The sequence below is a fragment of the Eucyclogobius newberryi genome, unplaced genomic scaffold (assembly GCF_026437365.1).
Source record: "Eucyclogobius newberryi isolate DKJ021-1_F unplaced genomic scaffold, fEucNew1.0.hap1 SCAF_18, whole genome shotgun sequence".
Classification (NCBI taxonomy): domain Eukaryota; kingdom Metazoa; phylum Chordata; class Actinopteri; order Gobiiformes; family Gobiidae; genus Eucyclogobius; species Eucyclogobius newberryi.
In genome coordinates this window covers 19,154,054-19,175,059 of record NW_027315812.1, presented here as the reverse complement: position 1 = coordinate 19,175,059, position 21,006 = coordinate 19,154,054, and the positions used below count along the sequence as shown (strand labels likewise).

General features: G+C 43.6%; 2 protein-coding genes across 3 annotated transcripts; one reads left to right on the top strand and one right to left on the bottom strand.

Moving 5' to 3' along the window:
- Nucleotides 1-2,662: 2,662 nt before the first annotated feature.
- LOC140364644 (chymotrypsin-like elastase family member 1) lies at nucleotides 2,663-5,164 on the top strand. 2 transcript variants are annotated; one of them, XM_072450899.1, is made up of 8 exons: nucleotides 2,663-2,759; nucleotides 2,846-2,940; nucleotides 3,341-3,447; nucleotides 3,523-3,651; nucleotides 4,417-4,553; nucleotides 4,625-4,770; nucleotides 4,898-5,047; nucleotides 5,117-5,164. In XM_072450899.1, exons 1-8 carry the CDS (start codon nucleotides 2,726-2,728, stop codon nucleotides 5,129-5,131), a joined length of 813 nt encoding a protein of 270 aa, XP_072307000.1. In that variant the 5' UTR covers nucleotides 2,663-2,725; the 3' UTR covers nucleotides 5,132-5,164. The 2 variants fall into 2 exon arrangements, with proteins under 2 accessions (XP_072307000.1, XP_072306999.1); XM_072450898.1 differs by having other exon boundaries at nucleotides 4,898-5,164.
- A 615-nt stretch (nucleotides 5,165-5,779) lies between these two features.
- On the bottom strand, nucleotides 5,780-20,590 carry csrnp1b (cysteine-serine-rich nuclear protein 1b). Its single transcript, XM_072450895.1, has 5 exons — nucleotides 20,481-20,590; nucleotides 11,204-11,402; nucleotides 9,237-9,496; nucleotides 8,855-9,151; nucleotides 5,780-8,743 (listed from the first exon to the last, which is right to left on the bottom strand). Exons 2-5 carry the CDS (start codon nucleotides 11,382-11,384, stop codon nucleotides 7,748-7,750), a joined length of 1,734 nt encoding a protein of 577 aa, XP_072306996.1. The 5' UTR covers nucleotides 11,385-11,402; nucleotides 20,481-20,590; the 3' UTR covers nucleotides 5,780-7,747.
- Between the last annotated feature and the right edge of the window lie 416 nt (nucleotides 20,591-21,006).

The window sequence follows — 21,006 nt, the reverse complement described above, 5'->3', positions numbered from 1 at the left end:
TAATAAATAAAGATGCCAGAAACATCGAACTCCTTTAAAGCACATGTGTGTCGAGTGTCGAGCAAGAGGACATCGATCATCGTGAGCGATCAGGGGAGAACACAGGGAAACAGTGGATAATGTAATAGATCCAGGGCAATAATACAGTGATATTGTCTGTCATTATACGCACAGATGCAGATCATTATTTGCTGGTGTTTTATGTGAGTTTAGGGAAGGTTTTGTCTGCACACATGTGGCTTTGTTGGCTTTGGGACAGACAAGAGCAACTGCCTTTTTATAATACATCCATGGGGCGAATATCAAACCAAGCCGTCTGCATTTCCGGGTTGGTGAGGGGGTCCAAGGTCTGGGTGATATTTCTTAACTATTATGTTAAGGGTGTTGCACAACCCTTATTATGATCAAATATACACTTAGGATAGACTACGAAACGTGAAAAAAAGCATGTTATGGCACCTTTAAGCATGAGTGTGTGTTGCATGATTTTCTATGAGGACGCAGTGTATTACAAAATAGTAACCTGTCCCAGTCCGAGTCCTCAGTTGATCTTTTTCCACCAAACTTCTTGCCACTTGCCTGTAGCCCTTTCCAGCCTTGTGGAGGTCTACAATGTAGTCTCTGGTGTCTTCCTTGCCCATGCCAGTAGTGTGAGTCTGTTGTGGGGTGAACAGGGGTCTTCATGCAGCGAATGAGCTCAAACAGGTGCCACTAATGTAGATGGAAGTGGAGGAGGTGGACTTTTTCAAGGCAGACTAACAGGTCTTTTAGAGACAGAATTCTTGCTTATTGGCAGATGTTCAAATACTTATTTGCAGCAATATCATAGAAATAAATTAATTAAAAATCATACAATGTGATTTCCGTTTTTGTTTTTTTCTAGATTCTGTCTCTCACAGTGGAACTGCACCTGCGATGAACATTTCAGACTTCTTCATCGTTTCTAAGTGGGAGAACTTGCAAAATCGCAGGATGCTCAAACAATTGCTTTCTTCACTGTATGTTCCAACTCTTTGTTTGGAAGTTTGTTTGTCTTCTCTTCCACACTGGTTTTGATATGATAGTCATGACAATAGACACATTATTCCATTTCAAATCACATGTTTTTATTTAAAAAAAAAAGGGTTATAATAGATGTTGTGTAATCAATGTTACGCATGATCCTGGTGCGGACATTATTATCTTGACCTGCTTCAAACTTACACACTGACCGCATTTACTTACCCCATGGACATCGTAGCCACTTTTTGTCCCTGGGTCCAGCAAAAACGAGCTTTGTGAGAGCCCCATGGTCCTACACTGTTAGTACACACTAGTGTGGATGCATCACTGCACACTACCAGTGAGGCCTGCTATTGTGCAGCAGCCATCACTGGTAGTGTGCAGTTTTTATGGCTACAAGCAGCACCAGAAGGAGAAAGTCGCTGTCAAAAGCAGGATCTAAGACCTGAATAATTGGATGCAGCCAAGGCAGTTCTGAGGGGTAAGGTCATTTATTTTGCCTCAGCTAAAAAGAAACAAAAGAAACAATTAACAGAACAATTGTATTGTAAGCTAAACATACAGAAAACAGGAACCCTAAAACGCTACAGGAAATTAAAAAGATAAGAGTTTAAATCAATGACCTGGCTTCACAAGAAATAATTTTAAAACTACTCTTCACATAACAAAGATATTAAGAAAGTGGTTCAAAAGTCTCTAAATTACTATCTTGGAAGCTTAAAAAACAACATGCAGAAAGAACAATTTTTAAAATACCAGTCAACCAGAATCACGTAATTTAAACCTCAAAAGACCAAATACAAATAGCTTGAATCATTTTACCAAATAAATTCACCAAAATATCCGGAAACAGACTCTCAAATGACCTGCCACGGCCGAAGAGCAAAACAAAAAATGAAAAAACTGACACTGAAATTCAAAGCACAATCAAAAAACTTTAAAACAATAAATATCCAGAGAGTGACGGGATCACCTCAGAGGTATAAAGCTTTTGTCAACTTTTAACTGGGACCTTAAAAACTTGAAAAACTGGAATAATGTGTTTGGGCCTCAGAACCCCCTCCATGGACACAGGGGATGGACATATTTGGAACATACTTTGGAACATACTCCTGACAGCTGATGAAGGGCCTCACAGAGAAAACGGACGACTCAAACCGCTCCAACGTTTAGGACTGAACTCATTTCACAACAAACATATGCACAATGTGAAAAATAACTTATAGACTCAACTTGAAAATATTTACATTTTAAAAACAATGGACAAAATGGACAAAAACCTTAATATTCTCAACAACACAGTGATATTGCCTGTCCTCATACGCACAGATACAGATCATTATTTGCTGGTGTTTCATGTGAGTTTAGGGAAGGTTTTTCCTGCACACATGTGGCTTTGTTGGCTTTGGACGGACGTAAGAGCATCTGCCTTTTTCCCATCGTTGATACAAGAAAATAAAATCGAATTAAAATATGTTCTATTTACAAAAAAATGAAGAGTTTTTAGATATAAAAGTGAGCATTTCACTCGCCTCCACCTGACACATTTAATCATATTACATACAGTAGTGTTATTAGTAATACATTTGTGGCTTATCATATGTCCTCATTTTGTAGCATGTCTTTGGCTTTCATCCACGTGTAGCTGATGTTGACAGAACACTCTGTATAAACTGGTATAAAAAGGACTAGTTCAGAACAAGTTTGTCCTCCAATCTTCACAATGACTTGGCTTGTGGCTTTCATATTCTGTGTGGGTGACTAAGCTTTCTTTTTTAATGATTACTCATTTGAAAAAAAGAAAAAGTCATCATTATTTTCTTTTATAAATGTCTTTTTTCAGGGCTGGTGCATGCGGAGACTCCCTTTAACCACAGGGTGCACAATGACAGGGTGATCGGGGGCCATGACGCTAAACCAAATGACTGGAAGTGGCAGGTAGGCTTTTTATTACTGAATCCAACAGAAAATATAAACAACAACAAAATATGTCAGATTCAAACGAAATTAAATAAAACAAGTGTCGCTATAAATACGGCATGTCGTCTGGCATATCCCTCCCATTTATACAAATCAAACTGGTCAATTTTTATTTGATGGGTGGCAAAAGTATCATTATTATTTTAGTTTTTCTTGCTTTTTAAATGTATTTTATTATGTTGGCCCAGTCTTTGACAGTTGGCTCCTCTCGTGACAGACTTTTTTGCTGTTGTCAAAAGAAAATTCCAAAGATATCCATCTATTGTTCCCATTGCAGGGGTTTTGTGCAAACACTTGCTCTCCAGATCTTAAACCTGGAGTTATACCAGTGCTTTTCTTCTTCCCTTTGTTTCCTCAGGTGTCTCTGCAGATGGATTCTCACAACGACGGCTCGTTCTATCACATCTGCGGTGGAAGCCTCATAGACTCGTTCCACGTTATGACAGCGGCTCACTGTATCCTCAGGTTGGCTCTGAAAACTTAAAGAGTTGCATGTCGACAGATGACCTTTGTTGAGATGACATGTTGTGGTTTTCCCAGCTCGAACGCTCAGCAGTACAGAACCGTGGTGGGGGAGTATAATCTGGACCAGTATGATGGCAGTGAGCAGTTTCAGAGTGTGGAAAGGATTTTTGTGCATCCGTACTGGAACGGACAGCTTGGCCTTGGGTAAAAGACGTTACATTTAAAACAATTACTCAAGTAAGAGGGAAACTTTTTTGGGGAAACTACTTCTCAAGTAAGGGTAACTTAAAGATAAACTGTGGACATAACATCTGGTTTATCATTTTAAGTTAATTTAATCATAAGGACAAACTCAGAAGCACAAAATTTGGAATTTTCAAAAGACAAACCACAAAAATGAGAAGAACTAAGTCACTTCTGTTCCAGTATCATCATACTTTTACTTTACTTTGGTACATCAGATACTTTTTTTCTCCACGACATTTTTCAATAATGGGCTTTAATTGTTCTTTAAGGTTTGAAACCACCTGAAATGGCCAAGTAATTTTATTTTTTTCATGGTCACATCCTGCCCAGAGGTTTTGAGGAAACAAAACAATATTAATTCAGTTCTTTAAAATCAACTCAATTCTTTATGAAGCTCACTATATTTGACACTTTAATAGTTCTAAAATCGTGTGAAATACATTAAAAGTATATTTTGAAATGGTAACTTAGTACTGGTAACTTTTGTTAAGTGACACCTTTAACATTTACCTTTACCTTTTTTGCCCCATTAGCTGCTCCTTTACTTAAGTAAAACACTTTTCCATCAGTGTACTCAAGTAACAACAGTTACTTCATACATATTACTCAACAATAATCAAAATAAAAAGTAAAATTTATTTTAAAAAGTTTCTCAAGTAAGTGTAATTTGGTACTAACCACATCTGTTTGTAATAAAAATGACACGTTTTTGTGTCATTATAGAAACGACATTGCTATTTTGAGACTGGCTCAACCGGTGTACGACAATGGTTATGTTGCTATTGCCAACCTGGCTTCTCCCGGAGAGACATTGCCTCATGACACTGAGTGTTTTGTCACTGGCTGGGGTCTCATAGACTGTGAGTCGATCAGTTCAAAACCATGCAAATTATGGAGCTGTATCATATGTTTAAATAATGGATGTTTTCAGTTTATGGCAGTGTCCCTGCCATCCTGCAGGAGGCGCCCATCCGCGTGGTGCAGCACTCTGTGTGCTCCCAGCCGGACTGGTGGGGCAGCATTGCTCTGGAGAACATGGTGTGTGCAGGAGGAGACGGGATCATTTCAGGATGTCAGGTGGGTGTGAACTGTCCCATAAGTGTTATTCATAAAACATACATAAAGTACAGATACCTTAGTACTTTGTTACTTCTGTTACACTTCCATCACTGTTGATTGTTCTGCCCGTCCCGCTGTGTCCCAGGGTGACTCTGGGGGGCCCCTGAGCTGTTTCACTGGCGGGACCTGGAGGGTCCACGGTGTGGTCAGCTATGGTCCAGCCGGCATGTGCAACCAGCTGAGAAAGCCCACGGTCTTCACCAGAGTGTCTTCTTTCATTGACTGGATAGACGCGGTATGTGCCAAAATCACACATTAAACATGCAAATGTGTCTTGTTTTTAACATTTTATTTTGTATTTCAGGTGAAGCGTAGTTAAGTCAATCATTTTGAACCCATCAATAAAACTTTAAATCAGCTTTTTACGAGTCTTTCTTATGCACCACAGCTCTAGAAACTAGAGAATGTAAAAGAATGTAGAATAAACTAGTTGAATGTGGTTTGGGTCATTTCTAAAAGCACTGCTGCATAATATTATGTGAATTATACTCTCTTTGCATCGGCGTACACTATATATAATGTAGTTCTAATTTCAGTCACCAGATGGCGTCAGTGTCCTTTAAAAACTGTCAAATAAAAAAGCAAAGTAAGTTATCCTGAAGCTCATTTCTGACAAAAGTAGGTTAAGGTAGTTTGGTTGCTGTCAGTTCAGATGATTTGCTTTGAGGGTCACAAGGTGAACGCCACAGACGTGGAGCAATTCCTGTCATGAACTTTGACCCTGAACTGACCTGACAACTTTAAAACATGACAAATACCTACAATGCAAACTTCTTTACTGTTCTTTATTGTAGTCATCAGGCCTCAAGAGGCAAAGTGTGACTTTTTGCTCTCCACAAGCTTTTACTTTTAATCATGTTGACCTGAGGACCATTACCAGGCTACATGTGCAGTACATAAGGGCAATATTTCTACACAGACATACTATATTCCAAAGTCTGTGCAAATATGGACAAACCAACAAGTATTTTTACAAAAAACTTTTTTTATTTGGAGGGACAGGCTGTCAAAATGGCTTAAATGAAAGAAATTGCTTTGAACAGCAGGTTAATGTGTGAATATGTAAAAAATAAAGCAGCTTTGTTTGCTCTGCAGAACCATTCAAGCAGAAATATGTACAACACAAAAGGCATCAAAATAAGACACATTGTTTGAAAATGAAACAGCTGAACTGTAATACATTACATTGATAACACTCACTGTTGCCATGTTCTTCATGTTAAATTATGTTTTGTACAAGATAAATGAATTGTTGCAAAAGTCTGTGCCCATTTTATGGCAAAACACAAGGATTTAAAAAGTAATCAAAAAGGCAAAAAAAAGCGAATAATACATTTCCATTGTGCACGCTGCACTTTTCAAATTATACAATGAATCAGAACAAGTTTGAAGAAACAGGACCTGCATGCATAAGTCTAAAGGGTCCACCGGCTGTAGAACAGCTGTAAGTGAGATATGTACATCTACTCAACACTTCACGCCCTCTCAAGAATCAGGCAACGCTTTCATGGTCAAGCTTTTGTATATGATAAAAATTGTATAATATATGCAATTTTTACCCACAAAAAACTTTTAATTTATAACATTGTAACCCAAGTCACAGACTTCCAAAACTTCAGAATACAATCAAACTGATCTTTGCAAATGATTCATTTTTAATGGCATTTTAACATATCCAAGTCTGCCTATGAAAATACTTCAGAAAGCTAGACCTATAACCTTCATACATAAATGTCTCTATAATTCATATATTACAAAGGTTGTCCCAAATTGAAAATGATTCATTAGTCTCTTAATAAAATATTACATTTGTCAGTGTTTAGATTTTTTGTCAATCTACATAAAATTAGTTACAAAATATTAGTGTCTTTTCTATGGTTACAATATAGGCAGCCATTTAACAACAGACCCAAACTTTTGTTTGTGATTAGGGAGATTCCACAGTTTTCAGTCCCAAAGCTTGAGTGGAAGCCCTGTGCACAGGCCCGTGGCAGGCGTGGCTCCCTGATACAGGCACGTCCAGTAAACTTCACTACAGCCTATCTTATTGCCCAAAGGTATAAATTAAATAACTACTGAAATAATGAAATAATAAGTTATAAAAATGTTAAATGAATACGAGAATAGATATTAAATACTTTGATGGACTTGTGGTCCCATTTCCCATAACAATGCATTGATGTACTGCGGAAAAGGAAAGAAGGATTGCACTTAGAGGTGAATATTAAACCACAGTGCTTGGTGAATGAAAGTAGGCTTTAGCTGAAATAAATAAAAATTAAATCATAAAGAAAATAATTTAATTCAAGGGTATTAAAGACAAAACAGCTACAGCTTCTATGGTATGAGTGTTATTTCTAGTTACCCAGCTCACAAATCATTTAGCGGTGAACTGCTGAATCCACCTCATGCGACCAAAACAATGCCTATTGATACATAAGTCTGTTCACAGATAAAGTGCTGATTGAGGAGCTTTCTGAGGGACTTCTGTACCATACAAAACCTATGATTTGGACAGTGTGAGGAGAACGGCCCATTTGAACACAGCCAATGCTCACCGTACATTGCCTCCAAAAGCTAGAAAGCTAGAAAAATATCCCTGAGGTGCACATTCAGCTGTGTCCGATTACTGTCATGGCCCCGCTATAAAGGTCGACTCTTGTAGCATATAGTTTGGTTTAAAGAGCTTTCTTAGGAATTGTTAGCCATCATTGGTTTTCAAGGACCATGTCAAATTATACATTTTTACCACTAGCTGCCATCTCACACAGCAATACTCCCACACGCTTTGCTAACATTTGGAGGCAATTTGAACATTTTTAGGCAAAAGGGAATCACAGCTTCCTCCACAAACCACTTCTTAGACATCAGTAATCCTACTATGTGCATGTATAGTTCATCCCCTACAAAAGTTATTTTTTCTTGCTTGTTTTATTTAAACTTTCACAGATTCCATCACAGACAACGTCATGGCTTCCTCCAACAGCTGATTGTCTGTAAAAGTGGCAGGGGGCTCAGGGACGGACTCGGAAAGGCCAATGAGCGACTCGAGGAGGCATGTCCCGGGGTCAGAGGGCGCTGGGAGGCTGGGGTAACTAGGCAGCTGGAAGTGAAAAAAGTTGTCCATGTGTTCGTACTCCTTCAGAGAGTTGTAGAGCGAGCTGGGCCCAAGACAAGGGAAGCCGTCAAAGAACTCCAGGTCAGACTCGGAGGACAGGCTCAGGTCCATGTTGTAGCTGGCCGAGCGGTCCACGGTGGGCGAGGGGGTGCGGGGGATGATGCCGTTGTGGAACAGAGCGTTTCCCTGGTTGGCGTTCTCATCTATGAGTTCTGAAATGGCTGTAGCTCGATTGTCAGTCTGTTCAGAGTCCAACAAAGCAGAGTCTATGTTGTCATTTTCGTCTGCAAAGTCTGCTATGCTAAAGCTACCAAAGGCCTCAGTGGAGGGCTGCTGCTCCTGCACTCGCTCTGTGCTCTTGCATTTGGAGCAGGTCTGTGTGTCACTGAGACTCGGGACTCGACTCAAGCCCCTCTCATCTGTGTCCATTTGTGAGCAACGTTCACACTGCTGCTCCCCCGCCTCAGAGTACTCGCTCTGCCCTGATGCGTCTGATAAGTCTGTCATGTCACTGCTACAGCTGTTCTCCTCCACCGCGGACAGCTCCGACCCAAACGTGAACGAGGGGGCCATGGATAAAGTTGCCAGGGGTTTGCGTGTGAGGCTGGGCGGGTTGCTGTGTAGCGAGGTCAACTGAGGCCGCCTGCTCTCCTCGTCGGAGCTGGACTGCTCCTCCAGCCTCTTTTCCAGCTCCAGTTTCATGATTGTGTGGATGTAGTGCGTCTGGACCCTGGTGGAGTTGAACTCAATGCGCCCCTCTGTGTTTCCACAGCCATCTTTAGTACAGCCACAAGGGAAGGAGGAATGGTCCATCTAAAAATACATCAAGTTGTTTAGTCGGGTTGTTTTGAATGCCATGTACACAGCACATATCCCCACTGTAACACTCCACACATTAAGCATTATTACCCCCTGGATCCTCACCTGACATTTGATGCCTGCCAAGCTGCAGCCACAGGTCTCTGGTTCACAGAAGCCTTGACAGTCACAGCCACAGTTTTCCCTGGAGAGTCGGAGCTCGTGCAGCTGCCTCTTCTCCTCCTTCTCAATCTTCTTTACTCCAGCTGCTTTAAGTAGAGCATAGCGCAGTCTGGATGTGTATGGCTGCAGAAAGGAGCCCTCCTCCAGGTTGACACCATTCAGGTCAAGATCCTGCTCAGGGATATCGTCCACAGTTAGCATCTCTGCTTCCTCACTCTCCTGAGTCCCATTTTTAGTGAGCTAGAAGGAGCAAAAACATGTTGTTATTGATTATACTTTAGTGTTTGAATAAATGTCACATTTTAATTATTGGGTTATAGCTCACTTTTTGCTTGAGAACCTCTAGTTTCTCCTCTTTGAGCCTGTTGAGAAGTTTCTCGCGCCGCAGCAGCTTCTGCTCCACAGCAAACTCGGCCAGCGTGTACGTGCGGTGTGCACTGTGCCGAGGAGTCATTCCCAGAGTGCATCCTCCTCGGCTGGGAACGCTGGTGAAGCCTTGGCATCGAGGGAAGAAGAAGACTGTGACCTGGTCAAAGGTCACATTGGCTCGTCGCACTCTCTTTGTTTTCTTTAGGATGGATGTTGCTGGAGAGGAAAGAGCGCACATTAGTTGTGGTACAGTTTACAAAAACTTGAAAGTTGCAGTTCTTCTGTTGCACCACTAGTGAGCTGTGCTCTGTCTGGTATGTTCAAGCCTGCTGAGCGGACTGTAAATGGACACCCCTCTGATTCATTGCCCTAGTCCTGGTCCAAACCTTATCATGTACCCAATTAAAACCACTGCTACCAGAAGTACAACACACTTACATCCTGTAAAATGAAACCCAACCTAGGAGCCTTTTCAGCTCGTTACTGGGCCTACTGTGCAGCACAAAGCACCCAGCCCAGGAATTTCCCCTGAGTGGCCGGCCCAGAGAAGGAAGTAGAGCTGTCAGGATCACAAACTAGTGTGTAAACTGTCAGAGCTTACGGAAAGGCTGAGGGCAGGGGTGTCCCAGGACAGGGATGAGAAAGTGCCCACGCTGGTCTCACGGCTGCAGAAAATCCCCTCTAAAGTCCCAACGAGGAAGTCAAAAAGTCTATTATCTGGTAAAAATCATTCAGCTCACTGTAATAATCCATCTCACTGTACCCAGAAGTGCACAATAAAAGCATGTGGGAATACAAGAGAACGTGTGCAGAAACCAGCCCTGCAAATACTCACTTTAATATAAATTCTATTTCCAAGCACGAGAATATTCATCAGCACTTTAGCCCCGGCGGATGAGCCCGTTTTTTCCCTGTACCTAATTTGCCACAAGGCTTTTATGAAAACAGAAATAATGCCTAATCTCTAGCGTGTGTTGGACATTGCATTTATCATTCGTGTTTCCTAATTTGATCAGTTTAGACACACACAAAATGGTCTCCTTTCTGAATTAATTTCAACATGCTTTTAGTTTTAATACAGCAGAGAGCCTGACACAAAAGCCTGCCTGTGTTTTCCTGTCTGCACTAAATCTAATACTTCACAAACTGCCACCTTCAGCAAACATCAATCAAATCCAGTGAGGCTAATGACAGGCGCAGGAGACAAATGATACCTGCCTGGCTGCTTCCAAATGGGATAAGAAAGGATTTACTGGCTGTTTTTCCTCTTTACCGAACAATGCCAAAGCGCTCTCTGTCCAACACAAGCAGCGGATTATAATGGCGCACAAAATCAGAGACGCCTCCTTTTCTTGATTGTCCTACTCAGCCTCATTCGGCACCTGTGTTGGGTGCGAGCCCGGGCTCCAAACAAGGCGCTGTTGTGTTCCCAGCTTTGGCCCAGTGCCACACTTCCTCTCCCTCTGGCTGAGAGCCCCGCCGTCCTGGAAGACTCAGCACAGTGTTTACCCTACTCCCTTATGATCAGACCCTTTCACCTGACTGTCCCCTACAGACCAACAGAAACACAAACTGGAAGTCAATGCGGCCGGATATTGGGAAATAGGAAGTTTGCCTGAGAAGGAAGTAAGGAACCAAGAGGCTAGGTGAGCAGCTGTTGTATAATACAATTAGCCACTTAGCAGCTTTGGGGCATGACATCAAAGGGGGTATTCATTGCAGTAGTCTGAAATCATTTCTGTGAAGTACTTGATGAGCTGCCAGCTTCCTAAATTCCTTAATCTCTCTCCCATATTCATTATAAGTTTGTTATCGAAGCCTCCGCGGAGCAGTAAAGACAGGGGTGATGAGGGTGAAGCCCGCTAAAAGGCCCTGTGTGTGATCAATTGTGGATGCAGGAAGGTGGGGGGGTGGTGGACTTACTGTTGAAATGGGTTGCTGGGGAGCTGGGGTTGCTGGGAGTGGAATCCAGGGTGTCTGAGTAGCAGCTCTCCCCCTCCGAGTCCCAGGCCGAGTAGGCGGAGGAGAGAGAGGAGGGCGACGCAGACGAGTAGCACGGGTCTTCGTCCACCTCCTCGAACTTCCTCTTGAGAAGCCCACTCATGGCGACGGTGTAGCGAATCTGCGTGACAAAGGGACAATTGGCAAATGAAATGTGCGTAATTACATGCAATTAAACTAAACATTCATTTGTTCAGAATAATTGGGGCAGCAAATCTTTTGCTCAAAATGTATTATATTAGCAAATAAAATTATAGCCCTCGTTAGACCTCCAGAACCTTTTCCCCACATCAGATCCTTATCAAATATGACCTCTTACAAATTTTAGTCCTCATTAAAGGTTAGTTTGTGAGCTCAATGATATTTCTGCTACACGTAAAATCATGTCTGTGTAATCATTCAGTAGTCCAGGTAAGGTTTATGTCAAAAGGTCAACTGGACAAATGTTTTTAGAATTAATAGTTTATCACTCACAAGAAGCTTGTTCAGATTTGACGCAGCGCTGGTAAAGGACTCGCTTAAATATGTAACAACAGTTAAACTAGCATGCTCTAATATCTTCTTCTTCTTTGGTGTTATTGAGTGACTGCGTAATAAAGCACGAGGCTTCAAAGCGCTGGGCTTTAATACACAGTCATTGTTAGATCTTGTGTTTTCTTCTTGGTTTTCCCCCATTTTTGGCCAGTTTCAGAGGTCACATCGCTAGTCCAAATTTCCTTGTCCAAAAAGTTTTTTGTTGTTTTATCCCTCGTCAAAGTTGCGTTGTTGTTGTTGTGTTGCTTTTAATGGCGGTTGACAGCCAAATAAAAAAGGTGCATTTACCGCCATCGACTTTAGACTTTATTTGTCTGACTTTATTTGTCAGACTTTATTTTTCAGACTTTATTTTTCAGACTTTATTTTTCAGACTTCATACTTCTATAGACTTTGTTGTTGTTGTTTTATGGCTTCTTCGATTTTTCCTACCTCTCGGACTGTTGTGATGTCGCGGAATGTTGGCACTATGTGATGTCATCGTCAGTGACATTGTCATGGCAACTGTACAGAATATGGCCACGTAAGCATCGCTACGTCCATTGATTTACTGAACTATTCCATTGAAATAACTTTATTCCGGAAGCCAGTCTAAGCACCGCCCTACAACGTAATCCTTCTTCCGGTTGTATTAATAAGGTCAGTGTTGGGAAAGTTCACTTTCTACATGAACTAGTTCAGTTCATAGTTCATACTTTAAAATGAACTAGTTCAGTTCATAGTTCAAAATTCTGAATTTTAAACTAAGTTCACAGCTCCAAAAAATGAACTAGTTCAGTTTTTTTTTTTCAATATTATGCAATAATTGTTCCAAATTATTTCCACAGCCCATATACAACCACAGGCAACAATTATTGTATTAGTTTAATGCTGAAAATATGTGTCAGATTTCATCTTCATATCCAATTTTTAATCCTTACACAACCAGGATTTACATTCACATTAAAAAGGGACAGACTTCCCTCATGTGTTGCTGTCCATTCAGCCCACACTAGTAACAGTAACGGCTTTCAGCCCCACAGTATATTCTCAAAAACATGAGGGAAAACTTGCTGAGCAAAGTATGCACAGAAATGTTAGATTGTTCCCATCCTCGCCGACCTTATCATAAAACTCACCTAACTGGTCGTAGCAGGGGGAATCGTTGCTGTTCTCGTGACCACACGTTGCTGTCGCGTCAATTCTGTTTGTGTTTGAGAATGCCGGTTTGTTTTGATGCGCATGCGCAGTGCGGTGCGACACTTCAAATCTGTCTCCGCGATGACGTATACAATGACGTACTGTCCAGCTGTTGCAATCGTCAACCAGTCAAAATGGCGGCGGATACAAGTTCCCGGATGTACCGTTAATTTGCCGGAAGTGAGAATTCATGTATCGCCTCTACAACTGGAGCGCTCACACTTGCCAGACACAGGCTCTTTTTGGGCAACTTAACGGTGTGTTTTTCGCCTGGAAGTCTCTAGAAATCTGACACTTGAACGATAATAAAAAGAACGAATTTTGCCGTTCACAGACACCAGAATGAACGCGTTCACAGTTTCGTTCGTCAGCAGTAATACCGTTCGTTCAGTTCACGTTCACCAAAATTATGAACGCGTTCATGAACTTTAGTTCAATGAACGCGTTCAGGTACAACACTGAGAATATGGCCACGCAAGTATTGCTACGTCCATTGATTTACTGAATGTGCAATACCTGTAAATAAGAATTTTCCATTTTGTTTTTATCCGGTGTACTTACCTGCTAATAGTATTACCTAGTCTTGTGCTAGCTATTTTTACTTTATTTTATTCTATTATCATTATTTTATTATTCTTATTTTTATCTTCATCTTTTTATTTTTTATTTATCCATTTTATTTTATTTCCCAAGAGTTCTATTAAGAGTGTGTTTTTTTTTTAAACTTCCTAGAATCTGTCCTTTCCTCCTGCTCTACTGCGTTGTAACAACGAAATCTCCCCTTGTGTGGATATTAAAGGATTATTTTAACAATTCCATTGACAGAACTTTATTCCGGAAGCGCCGCCCTACGACGTAATCCTTCTTCTGGTTGTATTAATAAGTTCTACACAGACTAAAAAGCCGTTTTCGAGCCGCCCAGGGAATCAGTGCAGTGTTGACTTGTTGGTGCACGTGGTGCAACATTGGACATTTTACACAAATCAATCTACTTTATATCATATTTTAGCTGCGAGACGTTTCTCTACATTCATCATTTAAACCAATAGAGTTCCTGCTGGACCAAAAGTGCCAGTGCAAACGGAAGTGCTGATCCGTGGCCAAAAAAGGAAAAAGTGGGCGGAGCGGAATAAGGTCAATAAGTTAAAAATGTGCAAAATCCAACGTTCCTCGTTTTATACCAAAAGTCATTTACATCCAGCATCATACATCCATCTGCACTCAGAGGCGGCTAACCACGGCACAGGAAGCAATCAATCAACCCCTATTCGCATAAGTCAACAATTACCGGACCCGCCCTTCTGCGAATCCCATCAGCTCAGCAAAGGCATTGATTAGAAAACACACCAGCTTCAACCTATAGCACCATTAGCGTAGTGCGTGTCCCTTTTAACACCCCGGTAGTAAATATATGTTCAAGAGCTGTGCATAGCTGAGATGCTTTCCTATGCAGCCTCTGTACACACATTCTGCCAGAGCTCCCACGAGAGCCGGCTGCTGCTGCTTCAGCGATATGAACAATCAATCCTTTGAGCGGCAGACACAAGGAGACAGGAAGAAAGGAGACAATCACCATTTAAAGCCCAGCTCATATCTTTAAACCTGGTTATGGCCCATGAATTATTCCCCCAAAACCAATCAAACGGGCGTGTTTCAGGAAATAAAAGCACAAAACACTGCAGAGAAAGAGAAGTTGTCAATACGTTAACAGAAAGCAGACAGCGTTTTCCTTTGAGAAGGTGGTGGTCTGAGAAAGAGAGGATGGACGGCATTACTGGGCCCGGGTCCAGCTCAGACACTCCCTACAATGATGTGTAGTGCAGCTTTTACTTTGCCCATAAAGAGATCATTTCACCATCAGACTGTTTACGCCCGGCACATTCGCCTCCAAAATCACTTGCAGCTGCAGCGGCGTGGGCATCGCGTGCTATATTTCCCAGAGTATTTTTAGCGGTGTTTGTCCAAATATTTGCTTGGTCGACACCTATGAAATGATAAGGCAGCCGCTAACAGTTGAAACAATCTTGTATTCTCCCTTTTAAGGCTGGCTAATTAGAGAGCGCTTTGGTACTGACTAAAATGAACTTGTTAGGAGTAAAAACACAGCACAGACACCCAAACACAAACTGAAGGAGGCCGAGGAACTTACAAGATTTATATGCAAGCTTTTGTCTTATCAGCAGGTTATGCAAAGTCAGGAGAAGTTAGAGAGGGACGAGAGGGGCAGGGGGACGTGGGATAGGGTCATTTCCTACATGCAAGAGAGGGCAATTATGCAAAGAAACAAGTTCTCTAACTGACAAGGATAAAGATTCAAGGGCAGGGGCAGCATACAGGAGGTTATTGTTCCTTGTTCCTGCTGCACTCAGATATTGTTGTCCCCCCCGGTGGAGATACTGTATGATGAATGAATCACCTTGCAATAGGTCAAGCAGCATCATAGCAACAAGCGTAGAGCTAGACCAGCATCCTCCACCTTACATCGAGCCAAAGCAGATTCCGCAGTCACTGGAGCAGCAAATAATCTCCAAATTGCTTTTTACACATCCGGATTATCTTGTTGTGCCTTTTGAGGAACACCTGGTCCAGGCGCGGCATCTGTTGTATTGCAAACATGTGTGTTTTAAAGCGCAGTGGCATGTAGCAGAATGCATCCCCCCCCCCCCAGCCTTTAATTCAGCGTAAAACTGAAAACAAAGCGGTGAGCCTTCCTCGGGGAGTACATACATAGAGCCAGCTAAGCAAAGTATTTTTAATTAAAAGCTGCAGTGAGGGAGAATGGGGGGAAGAGGACAGTGGGTAGAGAAGGGGGTGGCAGCGGTGTCAGAAGTGGGTCATTGTCTCCTGACTGCAGTCTACCTGACACATTGATTTGTTAATCCTGTTCAACGGGCAGAAATAATGGCGAGAGGTTAATCCTGGCATGGGGACGGCTTGTAGTCAATCTGGAGGTGCTCAGTCGCTGCCTCCCCACAGAACAGGGGCCCGGGGAGAAGCAGCAGCAGCAGCACGGAGCAACAAGGGCCGAGGAGAACGGAGACAATTCAACAATTACTCATTTACAAAAGGGTGGAGAAGGACAAGGAGATGAAAGTGGGAGTAGAAGAACAGAAGCACAGCACGGAGGATGGGTGCAGACAGCCCGGTCGGAGAGGCACGGCATGTTTTTAACGCACACTAAATTATGCATCACTGTCATTCCGTCAAGCGCACACAGGCGGGTTGATAAAAGGACACATCCACAGAGGTGCTCCCCAGCCAGTTGTCACTGAGTCGGGGGAGACGGATCGCTGACGAGGAGATTTGTCACCACAAGTACCGCTCGGATCAAGTCAGATGTGCAACTATGTCATTGGAATCAGATTAAGTTGATACGCGCGGCTACTGGCCGCTAATGTGACTGCACTGTCTCGATTAATTTGTATTTGATCACAGACAGCTCTTCAAGTCCTCATTAAACCATCAGATTGAGTGTCGTCCAAAAGTAGCGAGGCAACCGCTTCAAACTATAATAAAGTCTTATTGTAGTTTGGAAAGTCTCATCATTGACTGCACATTTAGTCCAAGAAGCGCCATTTGTATTACTTTTGGTTTAGTGGTAATGCGAGCCACGTTCTTTGATACTAGACAGATTTGCTTCTATGGATTATGCAAATTCATAGACACATGTTATACTTCTTAGGTGACAAGTTGCCAAAGTTGGCGTGTCAGCTTTAAGTGGTTTAAAAATAGTTGACCAAAAGTGTTATAAAAAGGACATAGCAACATCTTAAGTATGAATGTTGTTTGTGAGTAAGTGAATAATGCAAGATCTTTCTATATAAAACCCACATGACCTGATGCTTTTACACTGGTGAAAATGCCACTTCACTTTAACATAATGTAGATTGGCAGAGCGAGTTCAAAGTGCTTCTGACCGCTCCACACTCTGACCTGCCAAGTCACCACTTACACTTTGTCCCTTGGCCCTCTCCGTCTAGCCCCCCCCCCCCCCCCCCCTTGCGTCTGATAACGGGCGTGCGAGGGAACCACAAGTTGCACTAATCTCGGCCGGCTGGGAGCATTTACATGGCACGGTGACAAAGTCCTACGCTCAGAGCCACTGGAGTCTAGTGCCCATAAAATGTGATAATGACGAGCTTGGGAGTTCCTGAGATCGAGCACAAGCGTGTCTGAGTGAGCGTGCGCGTGACCTGCTCCACCGGAGTCCCAAAAGGTATCAAAAGTATCTCCTCCACACAACGTCACGGATCAGGGAGAGGGCAAAGGGGGCCTAAGTCCAGCTGAGGAGTAATGTGGAGTCAGCTGTTCCCTGTAGAGCTCCACCTGCTGGTCTAACGCTGCCAGTGCCTCTGTGTGTGTCTGCCTGTTGTTCTCACCACTGGAGCTCGCTGCCACTGTGCCACAAAAACATTCTGTTCCTGATTTCAAAAAGCAGAGGTAGTGGGAAGGAGCAGGATGATCGTACAAAACAAATAAATAATGTCATGTCTCCAGGCCGCAGGAATTTTTTTCTTGGCAGCGGCTCCGAGGCTGGAATAGTGGGAGAAGAACACAGGCTCTATCTAACCCAGATGTGTTTTCTGCTGCTAACCACTGGAAAGTCCTAGTCCCATTAGGCTGCCCAAAGCAAGCAAAGGCTGCCTCTCCAAGCCACACCTGACAAAGTATTAGCTGGAGAGCACCCCAGATGCCCTCTGCTGTCACTCACTATGCACAACAAACCTCAATGGTCCATAGACGCTGATGTGCATATTAAGACATCAAGACTCTTTCTCACTGCTGTCGGTTCATCTTTGTACAGACTGTAGAATAACATCTTAAGGCTTGAATTTCATTCCTGCAGCCACAAATGCACTCCTGTCCACGGTGGAGGAAGGGCGTAGGTTGCAGCAAGTTCAAGGGTCATGCTCCAGTCTGGGAGACTTGCTGCACAGCATTCTGGGAGAGGACAAAACAGATGGTGGTATAGCTCTCCAAACGAGCCTGTGTGGACTTTACTTCCCTCCAGCACGAAAGTGATGGGGCCATCCGTTTTTGCGTGACTGAAATATAAGGGAGCACCTCGCTTGAACCCATCCGGTCGCCCCAGCTGAGGACACACGAACTCATGTTTGAGAATGTGTGTGTGAGAGAGTGACACAGAGAGGGAGGAAGAGAGAAAAAAGGAAGAGTGCACAGACAAAGAGCGAGAGAGAAGGAGCATAGAGAAAGAGAGGGAAGAGGGAGAGACGAGAGCAGGAGGAGGGAGAGAGAGAGCACATGAGAGAGAAAGAAAAAAAAAGGGAAGAGAGCACAGACTAGAGAGAGCGAGAGAGTAGGAGCTTAGGAAAAGAGAGGGAAAAGAGGGAGAGACAAGAGAGAGAGAGAGGGGGTAGAGAGAGAGAGAGAGCACATGAGAGAGAAAGAGCAGGAGAGAGAGAAAACATGTGAGGGAGAAAGAGAGAGAGCACATGAGAGAAAGAAAGAGAGAAAAGAGTGCATGTGAGATAGAGAAAGAGCATATGAGAGAGAAAGAACATGTGAGATAGAGAAAGAGCATATGAGAGAGAGAGAGAACATGTGAGATAGAGAAAGAGCATATGAGAGAGAGAAAGAACATGTGAGATAGAGAAAGAGCATATGAGAGAGAAAGAGCAGGAGAGAGAGAAAACATGTGAGGGAGAAAGAGAGAGAGCACATGAGAGAAAGAAAGAGAGAAAAGAGTGCATGTGAGATAGAGAAAGAGCATATGAGAGAGAAAGAACATGTGAGATAGAGAAAGAGCATATGAGAGAGAGAGAGAACATGTGAGATAGAGAAAGAGCATATGAGAGAGAGAAAGAACATGTGAGATAGAGAAAGAGCATATGAGAGAGAGAAAGAACATGTGAGATAGAGAAAGAGCATATGAGAGAGAAAGAACATGTGAGATAGAGAAAGAGCATATGAGAGAGAGAAAGAACATGTGAGATAGAGAAAGAGCATATGAGAGAGAGAAAGAACATGTGAGATAGAGAAAGAGCATATGAGAGAGAGAGAGAACATGTGAGATAGAGAAAGAGCATATGAGAGAGAAAGAACATGTGAGATAGAGAAAGAGCATATAAGAGAGAAAGAACATGTGAGATAGAGAAAGAGCATATGAGAGAGAAAGAACATGTGAGATAGAGAAAGAGCATATAAGAGAGAAAGAACATGTGAGATAGAGAAAGAGCATATGAGAGAGAGAGAGAACATGTGAGATAGAGAAAGAGCATATGAGAGAGAAAGAACATGTGAGATAGAAAAAGAGCATATGAGAGAGAGAAAGAAAGAGAGCAGGAAGCGGCCATCCAGATTATGGATCCCTCTTGTGACAGCTGAAGGCACCACAAGGTTAGCTCTGGACAAAAACACGTGACAGGCTCTAAAAGACTCAAAGGGCATTTACACCACTCTCTATTCGCCTCCGTTCCAAAAGGTACGTCAGGACTCGTAGTGACAGTCCGGGATAAGAAATGTACAATCTTGCACTTGATCCCAAAAATCTGTAAATAATCCCCCCTTAAAGAGAAGCCCATTAGCAGCCCGGAGGCGCGCGCATCTTCTGAGAAGTGCACCGGCTGCAGCTGGAAGAGCCGCGCGCGTGAACAAAGGATCAGCTCTGTAGCCTCATTCCACAAAACATAGTTCCAGAAATGATCCGGATGAGGTCGCGCTAGAGACGCTTTCATTGAGCTTGTGTAATACACCTGCAGCAGACAGGAGCGCACAAGTGACACGCACGAGCCACACGCACGAGCCACACGCACAAGTGACAGCCTCTGCTCACTATCGACGCAACTTCTGTGATCACGCGTGGCACCGGACACACGGGGCACGATCAACAGATGATAGAGAGACAAGACAATGAACAATCCACTTTAACTCACAGAAGCACCGGGCGAAATCCCCACGAGCGCCAAGTAAACAATAAATCAGGCGTAAAACTCGCGGCGGCGGCACGCGCTCAGGTGTCCCTCCGTTGACCCGATCATTCCTCGTGATTAATGCTAATTGCGGTGACAGCTCGTGCCCTCAGCTGTGCTCAGATGTACTCAGATGTAGTGCCTTCAGGAGTCGCTCGAGTTACAAGAGGCGCACCAGCTCCGCGGAGGTGAACAACTCCACACACGGAGCTCCTCCACCGGCAGCACAAAGACACCAACACTTTTCATTTAGAATCTCAGAGGAAAGAAAGTTCACCCCCCAAAACACGCCACACACACACACACACACACACACACACACACACACACACACACACACACACACACACACACATTGCCCACGGACAACCACGAAACCGATCAATCAATCAAACGCGTGATCAGGAATCTCTCTCCCCTGAAAGTAAAGTGTTAAATGCCCCACGCAATAAACCAACGCAACCGGCGCGTTTAAATGTCCCCAAACAAACTCTTTGCTCATAAGCTCCAGCATTACACAGAAGAACTCTCTCCCCGGTTGTGTTTGTAGTACTCACCACCAAACGAAGTCTCCGTTCACCATTTAGTCACCGACTCTTGTCCGACGGGCGCAAAACGGGGGGGCTCCTAATCCACGATCGAGCGGCTGCAGCGCGTGTTTTTGTCCCCCCGGCCGCATCCACGACTCGTCCGCTATTGTCTGAGTCCCTGTGTCCCTGTGTCCCTGTCTCCCTGTCCCTGTGTGTCTCTGTGTGTGTGTGCGGCGCGCAGGAGCTCCGGGCCGGCTGAAGCGCGTCCCTCGTCTGTAGCGGGTCTGCCGAGAAGCGCAGCCTCTATCGTCAGTGGAAAAGTCCCTCCTGCGCCGCCCGTGTCTGTGTCTGACGCAGGCGGTGACACACGGAGACTGCCCACGCCGCTTCCTGCCCCGTCCTCCCCCGTCCTCCTCCTCCTCCTCCTCCTCCTCCTCCTCCTCCTCCTCCTGCTCCTCCTCCTCCTCCTCCTGCCGCGTTATCGGGTTATTATGAACAGGAGTGATTATCATAACGCGACGCAATCTGGGTTTATTATAGCGCTGGCGGTCAC

What these genes read in the sequence shown, in the direction of transcription:
- LOC140364644 (XM_072450898.1), top strand. Translation starts at nt 2,726, where the DNA reads ATGACTTGGCTTGTGGCTTTCATATTCTGTGTGG. An exon ending in TGGCTGGGGTCTCATAGACT is followed by an intron (nt 4,554 to 4,624) that starts GTGAGTCGATCA and finishes GGATGTTTTCAG; the next exon opens with TTTATGGCAGTGTCCCTGCC. An exon ending in GGATCATTTCAGGATGTCAG is followed by an intron (nt 4,771 to 4,897) that starts GTGGGTGTGAAC and finishes GCTGTGTCCCAG; the next exon opens with GGTGACTCTGGGGGGCCCCT.
- csrnp1b (XM_072450895.1), bottom strand. Translation starts at nt 11,384, where the DNA reads ATGAGTGGGCTTCTCAAGAGGAAGTTCGAGGAGGTGGACGAAGACCCG. An exon ending in TAGAGGTTCTCAAGCAAAAA is followed by an intron (nt 9,152 to 9,236) that starts GTGAGCTATAAC and finishes TGCTCCTTCTAG; the next exon opens with CTCACTAAAAATGGGACTCA. An exon ending in TGGCAGGCATCAAATGTCAG is followed by an intron (nt 8,744 to 8,854) that starts GTGAGGATCCAG and finishes ATGTATTTTTAG; the next exon opens with ATGGACCATTCCTCCTTCCC.